Source organism: Eutrema salsugineum, unplaced genomic scaffold (assembly GCF_000478725.1).
Source record: "Eutrema salsugineum unplaced genomic scaffold, Eutsalg1_0 scaffold_16, whole genome shotgun sequence".
NCBI lineage: Eukaryota > Viridiplantae > Streptophyta > Magnoliopsida > Brassicales > Brassicaceae > Eutrema > Eutrema salsugineum.
In genome coordinates, this window is record NW_006256858.1 from 4933863 (window position 1) to 4946984 (window position 13122).

General features: G+C 38.2%; 1 protein-coding gene across 1 annotated transcript; it reads right to left on the minus strand.

The window, feature by feature from the left end:
* Window positions 1-8741: 8741 nt before the first annotated feature.
* LOC112087731 lies at window positions 8742-9670 on the minus strand. Its single transcript, XM_024157603.1, has 2 exons — window positions 9548-9670; window positions 8742-9482 (listed from the first exon to the last, which is right to left on the minus strand). Exons 1-2 carry the CDS (start codon window positions 9668-9670, stop codon window positions 8742-8744), a joined length of 864 nt encoding a protein of 287 aa, XP_024013371.1.
* Window positions 9671-13122: the final 3452 nt, after the last annotated feature.

Consider the following 13122-nt stretch of genomic DNA (forward strand, 5'->3'; position numbering starts at 1 on the left):
GAGTAAATTAACCTTATAATATTATTACTTTTTTTTTCAAAATAATATAACTCTTAATTCGGATTTCCAGCAATGGACAACCCAATATAACTCGTATTCGGATTTCCTATGTTTGTTTTGCTCTCCCAAACTAGATCTGACACCGGATGAACACTTTCGTGTCACCAAGCGTCTGGATCAGATTGTAGTTCATGACGCTACTCTCATGCAGTAAAAGCGAATTCAGAAGAAAAAGTTCTAAGATTCGTCTCAAAAGCTCATGGAATCCTCACCGAACATATAAATCCCCATCGAAAATCCTTTAATCCCAACAATAAAACTACTCAGACATAATGAACAAAATCAAAAACATAGTATTAAAAAGTAGAATAGAAACCGAAATTCAAAAAGAAAGAACAAGGGGTCAAGAGACAAATCTCTCTCTCCCTAAAACCTAAAAAAAAAAGCTTAAAGTAAAATTTCTGTAAAGTATTTCGTCTCTATTCTTTTTTTCTTAAAAACAACCTAAATGACATGTATTTATAGTCTCCAATACTCTGGTGTCTAGGGTTCCGGAAATGAGGCTGGGAAAATGATACGGGCTTCAGAAATGGGCCTTCGGGCTCAGAGTTAGCTGGCCGCAGTCGGGATGAGTGCGACAGCGGGAAATGGGTGGCTGGCCGCGGTCGCGGTGCTTCTGACCGCGGGGATTTGTCTGTTGGCCGCGGGTGGAAATGCTTGCCGGCTGGTTTACGGGACATCTTGCTCTTCGCGTATCTTTTGATTGAAACGTTTGATTGCCAAGCTGTAAAGTGTGCTGGAAAGTGATACTTCCATCTTTAAGATCTCCAAATTTGAGCTGGATCATACGGTGAGAAGGCCTTCAATCGGGGGTGAACTTCTGACGGTTTGACTCTGAGCTGAAATCTGGTTTTCTATCCATTTTTTTTTTTAAAGAATAGGAAATGCCTTTTAAAGAGAGAGAGACTAGAGGACGAGATTGTACCAAAATTTGAGATTTTTCTAAGGCAAACTGAGCTTCCTCTTGTGTTGAATGCTTCCGGGAACTTTTTTCGGCAAATCGCAGGTCTTTGTCCTTGGTGATTGAAAACTGCATTGTTCTTCTTTCTCTCCAACGTTTTTGCACTTATCTGCATATAAGACAATAGAAAACAAGAGTGCATGTGGTTTGAAAGATGATTGGTTAAGGTGGGGAACTAACTAAAGATGAACTAACCATTCAGGATCAACTAAGAGTGGTAAAAGGATAAAGGAGTCCTGAATGTATGATTCGTTTCCCTGGTCTAAAGTTTCAATGAGAAAATTAAGTCCAGATTAAGTCCAAATAAAACAGAGCTAGTGTATTCCTTCATCAAAATCGAAATCATTCAAATTCCTCTGGGGTACTTCGTTTCAAATATGCTTAGCTACCGTCTAGTCTAGTCCTAAATCATGAATGAGCATGTCACTAGGAATAGTCTAAAAGCACACAGTCAACTATCATTGATTCATGTTCACCATTCCCTTTTAAAACGTATTTTGTTTTGAAAACCGATTTTGAAAAACTTTAAAGAAAATACAAAAAGTGTAGATAATGCAAGACTCATAAAAGAAAAGTGGTTAGAAAGGGATGAAATCCTCCCCCAGACTTAAATCACATTGTCCTCAGTGTGAAACAAGTCGAGATTGGATGAGAAAAATGCATAGATAATCGAATTGGTAAGGCCAAAGAGAACTTACCTGGATCCGGGATTCTGGTGGAGATGAACCGGATTCATTCGAAGAGGTTTGGGAAGGTGATAGGTGGTGATGAAGGTGGTGGAAAGTGATGAATTAGGTGGAGTGGGGATTGGTGAGGTGGAATGAGGTGAAGTGGGTGGCTTAGGGTTGGGTTTCATCTCAACGACCATTTGCCGCGGTTAGGAGCCACGCGACCGCGGTAAACAGGTGCTTGGCCACGGTCAGAAACACGCGACCGCGGTCGAAGAGGCGTTTCCCGCGGTCATAACACCTGCGACCGCGGGGGCTTATCTCGCGGCCTCTTCCTGCTTCTCCTTGGTTCCTGCTGGGCCGAGCAGTCAGGGACCATCCTTCATTTTGGTTTTTTCGGGTTTTTTGATTTTTTTGGCTTTTTTGTTTTATAAGAAACACCTGAAACTAAAAAAAAAAAAGAAAAAGATCAATAGAAAAAGAAAGAAAAATCCTAAAGAAAACAATACATAAATGGGTTGCCTCCCATTAAGCGCTTCTGTTTTAAGTCGTTTAGCCCGACTTTTGGTGTTGGACGTGGCTCAGTCCTTAAAAGGGAACGTCTTGGGACAAGTACTCTTTGCTTCTCCTTTTATTTCCTTTGTATATCCCTTATAACGCCATTCCCAATTGGAAATTTCGTCATTAGGTTCGAGATGGTAGCCTCCTCCAGGATCAAAAATCAGTCTTGGAACTTCTTTGAGGTACGAGTCTTCAACACCACTTGTGATAGGAGAACGTCTTAGATGCTTGTATGATGAGGTGAATAAGGTCTCTCTCATGTCATAGCATTGAACCATGTTGCAAGATATAAGGACAGATGATTCTTTATGATCTGAAGTGGTGGAGATGATTAAGCATCCAAGGTGAGGACAATTTGGTAGGAGAGGTGTCGCCATGGCTCTAACTGTCCAAGGGTCGGTATAAAGAGCATTCTCCGCGGGTGGAAGTGTCGCGACCGCGGGGAAAGGTGGTTTGGCCACGGGTGCAAATGTCGCGACCGCGGAAAAACATGGGTTGGCCGCTGGTAGGGCACACGCGACCGCGGTGCCGAATGTCCTAGGAAAGATGTTCAGATCCTCTTGCTTCTTGTCTCCAATTCTTTTTCCTTGTGGAGAGTCTTCGGAAAAGAGTCTTGAGAGCCATTTAAACTTCACTCTTGCTTCAATTAAGTCTGCATCACCTCTCATATGAGCATTGGTTAAAGGTGTGCATAAGAAAATACCTTTGTTTGTCAAATTTGTAAATCCGGCGTTTTCTTTAGGTGCTCTTCTTTCTAGAACGTATCCAACATCCTTTGTAGCTCCTCCAGGGTCAAATATTGGATCTTCTATGCTGCCTATGATCAAACAATGAGAGTTCCTTGTAGTAATCACCGGGTATGGGGTTTTCTTGTTGATCTTCAGGAAACTCATATGTTGATGCAGGTAGTTGATGAGTGTTCCAACAGATGCTAGGAACGAAGTACCAAGTATCAAGGGTTTTGTTGCATTGTTTCTCATCTCCATAGCATGGGAACCAGTAGAAACAAGACAACCTTTCCCTTGAAAAGGCAATTCTGGTTTGGAACCAAGTAGAGCTGCACCAGAAAAATCTCCATAGTGAATATAAATCTTAGAGGGATGAAAAATCGAAATACCTATATTCTCTGCAATGGCCTTTGGTATGAGATTCACACCAGGTCCAATATCACAAAGAGAATCACGAAATTTCACTTCCTTGATTGAGAATGGGGCATCAAACTTCTCGGAATCCTTCGTCTTAGAAAGCGCCTCCAATGGTGGTTTTGATGTCACCATTAGTGTCTTATCTTCCACGTGGTCTGTCTTACAGTCAAGATGGTGAGGAGCTGAAGGAGAAAAAGGCTTTGGTTCATCAAGAGGAAGGGACTTATGATCTTGTTTGTCGTCTCCAAAACACTTGAATGAATCGGTAGAGACGAGATCGTCACTAGGGATAGAAATAGGTTCTCCTTTTTCTTGATGGCTGGCTTCCATGACGTGATGATCCAAAGTAATTTCATTTGATGGCCTCTTTCTAACAAACTTGATGGAGGATTCTCCATCTACTTCACAAGCTATCCAACACCCATCATCCATAGATTCATTGAGCTCTTGAAGCATATCATCAATCTTGGTTTGGGAGACAGACGACATATCTTCATCAAAGAGAGGATCATGGATATCTCAGTGGGCATTGTAAGTTGAATGAGGGTCGTGGTCCCAGTAGAATCCTTGTTCCTCTAAAGCTTCACGAATTGATTTGTTGTGGCTGCGAAGTCCTCTTGTGTGGTGGTTCGGAACTGAATTCTGATCCATTGAGGATAGATCATGACTGTATTTTGCTTCTCGGCGTCGAGTGGCTTGAGGAGTGTTGTAAAAACCTCCCTCAGAGTAGTAATTTCGTTTCATATGGTTCATTGCTTCATAACCTGAAACAAGAAGAACCAAAAACGAAAAAAATAGAAAAGGTGTTCTAGAGTCGATTTACCAACCTTTCTTAGGGTTTTGCAGAAAAGAAAACGCGTGCCTTCCCCGGCAACGGCGCCAAAAACTTGATGTGTGTCGTGTGTGAGGGTTGTCAAGTTTTACCCTAAATGAAATCAATAGCCGCAAGTGCACAGCTGATCGATTGTAGTACTTAGGGATCGAATCCACAGGGAAGGAGGATCTTTCCTGCAAAAGCCTTCAAAAGAAATATAAAGTAAGGAAGTCTAGAACCAAACGGTTTTGTGGGGGTTTTGGTAATGTGTTTAAAATGTAAAAACGAATCTTAAAGAGAAAATACAGGAATTAAATGACCTAATAACTAAACTTAGCGAAAACGAGTAAAAACGAGAAAAACGACTAATCTAATTGCTTAAATGAAAATCGATTAAAAAGGAATGAGAATATTGAACTAAAGCTTGAAATAAAAACGGTGTGAATCTATAAGAAAGAAAGTGCTGGGTTTCAGAGAAGTTTTCTCAGGGGTACGAACGATTCAAAACATTGCTAGAGAGTAAAATTGATAAGATCTTAGCTTAAACTTTTCGAACTGGAGTCACGAACGTATGAATATGCCACTGTCGTGATCATAGACAACTATCTCTCTCAACCCTGACCAGTAGGTTTCCACTCTGACCCTGGAAAAGAAGAGATGCATTATGTTTAAGACTCGTCAGCATTCACAAATCGCCCATAGGTAGGTTTCCACTCCTATGTTTGTTTTGCTCTCCCAAACAAGATCTGACACCGGATGAACACTTTCGTGTCACCAAGCATCTGGATCAGATTGTAGTTCATGACGCTACTTTCATGCAGTAAAAGCGAATTCAGAAGAAAAAGTTCTAAGATTCGGCTCAAAAGCTCATGGAATCCTCACCGAACATATAAATCCCCATCGAAAATCCCTTAATCCCAACAATAAAACTACTCAGACATAATGAACGAAATCAAAAACATAGTATTAAAAAGTAGAATAGAAACCGAAATTCAAAAAGAAAGAACAAGGGGTCAAGAGACAAATCTCTCTCTCCCTAAAACCTAAAAACAAAGCTTAAAGTAAAATTTCTGTAAAGTATTTCGTCTCTCTTCTTTTTTTCTTAAAAACGACCTAAATGACATGTATTTATAGTCTCCAATACTCTGGTGTCTAGGGTTCCGGAAATGAGGCTGGGAAAATGATACGAGCTTCAGAAATGGGCCTTCGGGCTCAGAGTTAGCTGGCCGCAGTCGAGATGAGTGCGACCGCGGGAAATGGGTGGCTGGCCGCGGTCGCGGTGCTTCTGACCGCGGGGATTGGTCTGTTGGCCGCGGGTGGAAATGCTTACCGGCTGGTTTACGGGACATCTTGCTCTTCGCGTATCTTTTGATTGAACCGTTTGATTGCCAAGATGTAAAGTGTGCTGGAAAGCTGATACTTCCATCTTTAAGATCTCCAAATTTGAGCTGTATCAGACAGTGAGAAGGCCTTCAATCGGGGGTGAACTTCTGACGGTTTGACTCTGAGCTGAAATCTGGTTTTCTATCCATTTTGTTAAACTTTCTCCTAAGTTACCTGAAAAGAGTCTTGGAACTACAAATACTAAAAAAACGTAATAAAAGTACTTGAAAGCAATTAAAAACATAGAAAAACGTATTTCAAAACGATCCATAAAAGTGGTCAAAATACGGTGTTATCAAAGTAACAGATGTTCCTTTACCCTTTTTCGATAAACTGATGGCTCCTTTGAACACTTTTCAAATTTAAGCTCTTGTAGAATCTGATTCAACTTGTTGTTCCATGCTCTCGGAGCTTGCCTTAAACCGTATAATGCCTTATTAAGTTTATAGACTTTGTCTTCCTTTCCTTTTTCTTCAAACCCTTCTGGTTGAGTTACAAAAACGGTCTCCTTCAACTCTCCATGCAAGAATGCTGTTTTAACATCAAGATGATGTATCTCCCATTCATTTGATGCTGCAAGACTGATGAGAAGTCTTACAGTTTCAAGACGAGCTACTGGAGCAAAAACTTCTTCAAAATCAATCCCATATCTTTGTACATAGCCCTTTGCTATGAGACGAGCTTTGTACTTGTTGATACTCCCATCAAAATTTTGTTTGATTTTGAATAACCATTTCAAACCAATTGGTTTCGCTCCATTCAGCAGATCCATAAGACTCCATGTTTGATTTTTCTTGATTGATCGAATTTCATCTTCGCATGCGAGTATCCACTCCTTTGATTCCTTTGCTTCCAAGAAATTTCTTGGTTCATCTTTTAAACACTGTAATAACTTTTCCCCTTCTTCTTCTGCGAGTAAGACAAAGTCTTCAAGGTGTTGAGGTTTTCTGGTTATTCTCTCAGATCTTCGTAAAACTGGTGGAGACTGAATGTGATCGTTTGAAACCTCTGCTTCCTGCTCCTCATAAATTTTGGGTTCATCGTCATCTTCATTATCTATCTTTTCCGAAACCTCTGTTTTTTGCTCTGTTTCGGAACTATTCTCGTTTGTTCTGCGAACCCCACGATTTCCAAATTCTCCGATGATTACCTTGAAGCTTCCATCTCTTAAGCGATCTGAGTTGTTTGTATTCCAATTCCAGCTCTTTGTTTCATCGAATATCACGTCACGGCTTACAACTATCTTTGATTTGTTTGGATCTAACATGCGATAGGCCTTTGAACCAGGTTCGGTACCAAGATGTACAAGCATGCGTGTCCTGTCATCTAGTTTCCTCAAGTGTGGAGTCTCTATTTTAGCATATCCAATACATCCGAAGACGCGAAGGTGATCGATGTTTGGTCTCTTCTCTCTAAAGATCTCATATGGTGTTTTATCTTTGATCGCCCTTGTAGCGACTCGGTTAAGAATGTATGTGGAATGCCTTATTGCCTCTCCCCACAGGTAGTTTGGTACACGCATGTGTTTCATAATGCTTCTCGTCATCTCCAATAGTGTTCTGTTGCGTCGTTCCACTACACCGTTTTGCTGAGGGGTGTATGGTGGGGTAAGGTGACGTTTTATTCCTGTTTCTTCACAAAAATCTTTGAACTCTTGTGACACGAACTCTCCTCCTATATCTGTTCTGAAAGCACTACAAGAAAACATGCCGAAAACCTACAGAAAATATCGTCAGAAAAACGTAGGAAACGGCCTTTTCTTACCAAATTTCTACGAAATTTTGTCATAAGAAATCGACCGTCGGAAATTGTAAAAGGTAAGAAAATGGTAGAAAATTTCCTACGAAAATGTTGGTAGGACAGTTTTCCTACGGAAATTTTAGTAGAACTTTCCTACCAAATTACTACAATTTTATATCGATTAGTGTTCCTTCCAATTTCCTACGAAACATTACTTACCTATTTCCTATGATTTTTTACTAATTTTTTACTACTAATTTCTTACTAATTTCTTACCAATATAATTTTATAAAAATCAAAAATTAAATTCATATCGGAAATTGAATTTAAATTAAAATATAAATTAATTATAATTTTGATTAATGAAATATATACAAAAAAACAAAATAAATTCTCTAATTACTATGAGTCTAAAATTTGACTAAGTAATTATTAATTAGAGGGAGAGAAGGTGAAGACTCTTATTTATAGAGCAACTTCTTCACCTAAATTAACTTAGATTGTCGATGTGGGACAAATAAAAAACATAAGTTTCCTACGAAATTCCTACGATTTTTCCACAAACGATTTTTCGTAGAAAATCCGTAGAAAATTTTAATTTTGCTCTTTTTATAGTGCAGTTTTTCGATGTGGGACACACACATATTTTCCTACAAAATTCCTACAATTTTTCTACAAACAATATTTCGTAGGAAATCCGTAGGACAATTTCCTACGAAATTTCCACCAGTGTAACAGTCAATTGGATCCTACAACTTTCCTACCTAATTTTGGACCGTATTTTCTACGAATATAAATTTGGTAGGTTATTGGTTGGATATATCCTACCACTTTTTGACATTTTCTTTTCGTAGGAAATTTCTTACCTATTTCCTATCACTTTTATTTTTCGTCATAATTGCGTAAGAAATTGGTGAAAAATATTCCTACCAAATACATTCGTAGGAATTTTCGTAGGAATATGACATGTTTTCTTGTAGTGAAGTCTGTATCTTCGTCTCCGTTTCTTGCTCCACCATGCTTCGAAATCTTTTGAATTTAATGAAGGCATCGCGTCGATGAGGACAAAGATGTATTTGTTTCCAGCCATTGTACTTGGCGTTATTGGACCACAAAGGTCTCCATGTACGAGTTCAAGTTTCTTGGTTGCTCGGTATGTGGTTGACTTTGGAAATGCTTGCCTTGCTTGTTTTCCAAATAAACACGAACTGCACATCTCCTTTTCGATTTTTACCTGCGGAATTCCTTCTACAAGCTCTTTCTGTATCACATTCTTCATCATTTCAAGATTGATGTGACCTAAACGAGCATGCCATTTACTTGATTCAGTCATTGTGGTTAATTGCAGACAAGTTGTATCTGTAAATCACATTCGGACTTTGTATAAGCGGTTTCTCGATCTGTTAGCTTTAACAAGAAGTCTTCCTCTGGCATCGCATAATAAGATAGTCTCCTTTCATCCCGATGTCGCACCCTGATTCTGTAGCTTGTCCAAGGCTGATAATGTTACTCTTTAAGTCTGGGATAAAGTAAACGTTTGTTATTATCCTTGAATCACCATTCCTATCGATGAGCTCTATCGATCCTTTCCCTTTGATATCGATTCGAGAATCATCGCCAAAACGTACTTTCCCGGTAACAGAGTGGTCGATTTTCTTTAAGTATCTCTGATCACCTGTCATATGATTGCTGGCTCCATTGTCGAGATACCACATGTTCTCTTCCCCTGTGCTGGTTTCGTATTCGCTTGGAATACAATTCTTGTTCAAGTATACGACCTCGTGCATAATAAGCTCATCAGCATCTTCTGTCTCATCTTTCTCGTTTTCCTGTGTCTCTTGTAGTTTAAGCAGTCGATCCGGGCAACTTGAGGCATAATGACCTGTTTTATCACAACGGTAGCAAGTGATTTTTGATAGGTCGGTAGTTCCTCTTCCTCCATTGTACCTTCCACGACCTCTTCCTCTTGAGTAGCGTCCTCCACGTCCTCTGCACCTATTCTCTCCGTTGTATTCCCGATTTTGAGTTTCGGTATACATTAACTTGGTTTGGTCTTCATGAGCTTCTTCTTCCTCTTCGAAGATTCGCTCTTCATAAGCTTTAAGGCGTCCTATGATGTCTTCAAAACTCTTTGTTTTGAGATCCAAGACCTGCTCAAGGGATGCCACTATGTGGATGTACTTCTTCCGAGGAAGGCTCTTGAAGAATTTCTTACCAGTTTTGTCTCTTCGATGTTTACTCCTAGGGCAGCTGATTTTGACGAAATTTCTGATAGCTTCCTAGCAAAGTCATCAATGCCTTCAGTGTCTTTCATCTTAAGCTGATAAAATTCGGCCATTAATGTTTGTAATCTCGCCTCCTTTACGCGTGCTGCTCCCATGTATCTTGTTTTGACTGCTTCCCACACTTACTTCGCTGATTCTAGTTCTCCAAGTTGGAGAACAATGACTCGGGTATCGATTGAAATAGGAGATCTATAGCGAGGTTGTCCTTCTCTTCGTCTGTCGTTCCCGTTTCAATTGCTTCCTATACCTTGTGCACTTTTAGACAAACCATCATTCTTATGGCCATACTGTGTAATTTGTCGAGTTTAGCATAGGGCATTGGATTGAAGAGGACACACTTTCTTTTGGTTTCTCCGTAGCTGCAACAATATCGCCCATGATTGGATACCGTAGGATCTTCGTTGATCACGTCTTGGAAGAACCCTAGTTTGGACCTTTTATTTTGCTCTGATACCAATTCTTGTAGTCGAAGTTTAAAGTAATTTTAAGTACTCAAGGATTATAAGAATGACTCTCTTATTAAGCTTTAGAAAACTCTCTCAAAAACTAAAGCACTCAAATCCTCAAACTCATAAGTTATGCAACATCTCTGCATCTCCTTATATAGAGGATAAAACCTTTTCCTAATAGAATTATGAATTTCCTTTTCTTAGATAACTCCTAAGTATGTTTAGATAACTCCTAAACATATTTCCTAATCCTAATAGAAAATACTAACTTCTAGAATGTTAACTTCAAGTTTAAGTCAACAGAGGGAAAGAGAGAGAGATTGAATCAAGTGAGAATTTGTTGCGTGTGATCGAAATATCAGAATTTAATTCTCAACAATATCCAGTTATCCACTCCCCAAGTACATTTTAGGGTACAATCCTGTTGGAGATCAATACAAAGTGCTTGCCGTTGATGATTTTTCTTGGATATTGGACCCCAAGGTTGTGACATTAGGAGGAGAAGAAGCTTGGAGAGAGGCTCCGTGTGTCGCTTGTCCTCACAATGTTTGTACAAGGGGTCGGTATATATGAACGTGTACTACGGGGCTCCCAGGAAGTACATAGATTTCCCAAATATTAATTCTATGAATTGCGAGATTCGATGTTAGGCTTGAAACGTTCATCATCATCAAAGTTCCAAGCAAGCTTTTATAAATGGGAAAAATGTCAAAAAAATAATTCAACTATTTAATTTTTAGAAGAAACTCACACAAACTTTTAGCATTATCAGAAACTCACATAAAATATTTTTTCGATCGATAAAAAAATTTAAACTTTTTAAAGTTTTATTTTTCCTCCTCTAGTTTCACGGCTGTTAAATTGCTAAAAAAATACCTCAACTATTTAATTTTGCCTGAAACCCGCACAAATTTTTTGCATTGCCAGAAATCTACATAGAGTATTTTTTGTATCTATAAAAATACTCGAACTTTTAAAGTTTCATTTTCTCTCCACAGATTTCACGGTCATTAAAAACATAACGGAATCGAAAAACTGCATAACACGTGCTAATTGCTGTCGGATTAATACCATTATTACCTTTAAAAAGAAAAACCTAAACTCTAATTTTTTTCCTCTCACTATTTCAAAAATTGAGTGAATCAGTTGAAAATGTGGTTAGTTGAGCAATAAATCATGTTCCAAATATATACATCATCTCCTCTAATTGCTCTTATTAGTCTTATATACCACACGTGTTGTTTCCGACTTGATTTAGACTACCAACCATATTTTTCAACCGATTTCACTCAATTTCTAAATGAGAGAAAAAAATTAGGGTTTAAGTTTTTCTTCCCCAAATCGATTTAGGGATTTTCTAAAGATACCAATGGTATACATCCTAGAGTAATTAGCACAGGTTACGAAAAACTAACATAATGACCGTGAAACTTGAGGAGAGAAAATGAAACTTTAAAAAAATTGGATAATTTTATGAATCGAATAAATAGTCAGTTTAGATTGCTGGCAATGCAAAAAAGTTTGTGTGGATTTCTAGCAAAATTAAATAGTTGAGGTATATATTTAGCATTTTTTCTTACAAAAAAGTAACGCTGTTTATTGATTTCGTATGTCCGTTAACGACCGTAAAATCAGAGAAAGGAATATAGAACTTTAAAATGTTTAGGTATTTTTATGGATCGAAAAAATAGTTTATGTAGGTTTCTGGCAACGCTAAAAGTTTGTGTGTTTCTTCCAAAAACTAAATAGTTATGATAGTTAAAAAGATTTATAGACGTTTTTAAGCATATTAATAAAGTTAGCTTATAAAGTAGTTCATGGAAATAATTTTTTTTTCTTAGTGATATTTTTGAAATGGTATTTCTCAAATTTTCCCCTCATTTTGCTAATTTGCTTTTAGGATAAACAAACTAATTATTTTGGTTTTCAATTGTTGAGATAATTCATAAAATATTTTTTATATTTAGCTATTTTATCCCAAAATCTCAGACTTGTATATGAATTAATTGGCGACAAAAAAAAGTATATGAATTAATTAAACGATGTTATAGATGATCTACCTGTATACAACATGTTATGCTTGTATTGACAACTCTGGATCTTGAGTACTTTTTGTTCTTAAAGTCGGTTCGGTCTTTCTAATCTCCTCTTTGGTTTGAATCTTCTTTTTATCTAACCTCTAAGGTCTGGCCATGTTTGTTTTAAATTTGATTTAAAATACCGGAAAATAATGTTCAAAAAAAAAAATGTGTTATAAACAAATGGACTTCTAGTAACCGGCCCATTAACCATCAGGTTAATGTCTCATGGCCTATTAGGGTTTTTGATACATTAGTTATGTAATGTATATATACACTGCTTATGGAAACAATAAGATAAGAGTTTTTCCCTTAATACGTTATCAGCACGAAGCTCAACTTCAAACGATCATATCTCTCAAAATACAAGGAGTTAGAAGGCGATCTACATATCATTTTGAAGCCCTGGAAGAGAAAAATCTAGTGGTGAAAACCGCTCCTCAATCCGACACCAGACGCGTCCTCAAGACTCAAAACAATCGGCGTTGTTCCACCTTAGTGGGTGATTCTTTCCAAGCGGTGGTTCCTCCATTGTAGCAGCTGTTCGTCCTCCCTTCTGGCCATCATTCTCAGGAGCTTCCAGTAGATATCTGTGGTTTTTAGCTCCCAGATCATAAGCCGGTCAGAAATCCATTTGGCGAAAAGGTATTATCTAAACCCTAATGCTTTGTTCAAACCCTATACCGATCGGTCCTAGCATCATCTAAACCAAACACTAAAATTCCTTGCAAACCGAAACCTAAATCTTTGCAAAACCCTAGATCTAAAATCGTTTTGGTTTGTCTATCATTAAACCGAGATCGATCGGTTTAAATCCTAAACCGATCGGTTATTTATCTTAGATCCGATCCTTGAAAACCCTAAAACCGGTCCATGCAAGCTCCTAAATCCTAAACCAATCGACCCCTTAAACTCTAAACCAATCGATCCACCTAAACCGTTTATAAACCGATAAATTCTAATCCTAAATCGATAGGG

Excerpts from the sequence above, each read along its gene's own strand:
- LOC112087731 (XM_024157603.1), bottom strand. The coding sequence starts at position 9,670 with ATGGCCGAATTTTATCAGCTTAAGATGAAAGACACTGAAGGCATTGAT. Across the intron at positions 9,483-9,547 it reads ACATCGAAGAGACAAAACTG|GTCTTGGATCTCAAAACAAA; the intron begins GTAAGAAATTCT and ends TCCCTTGAGCAG.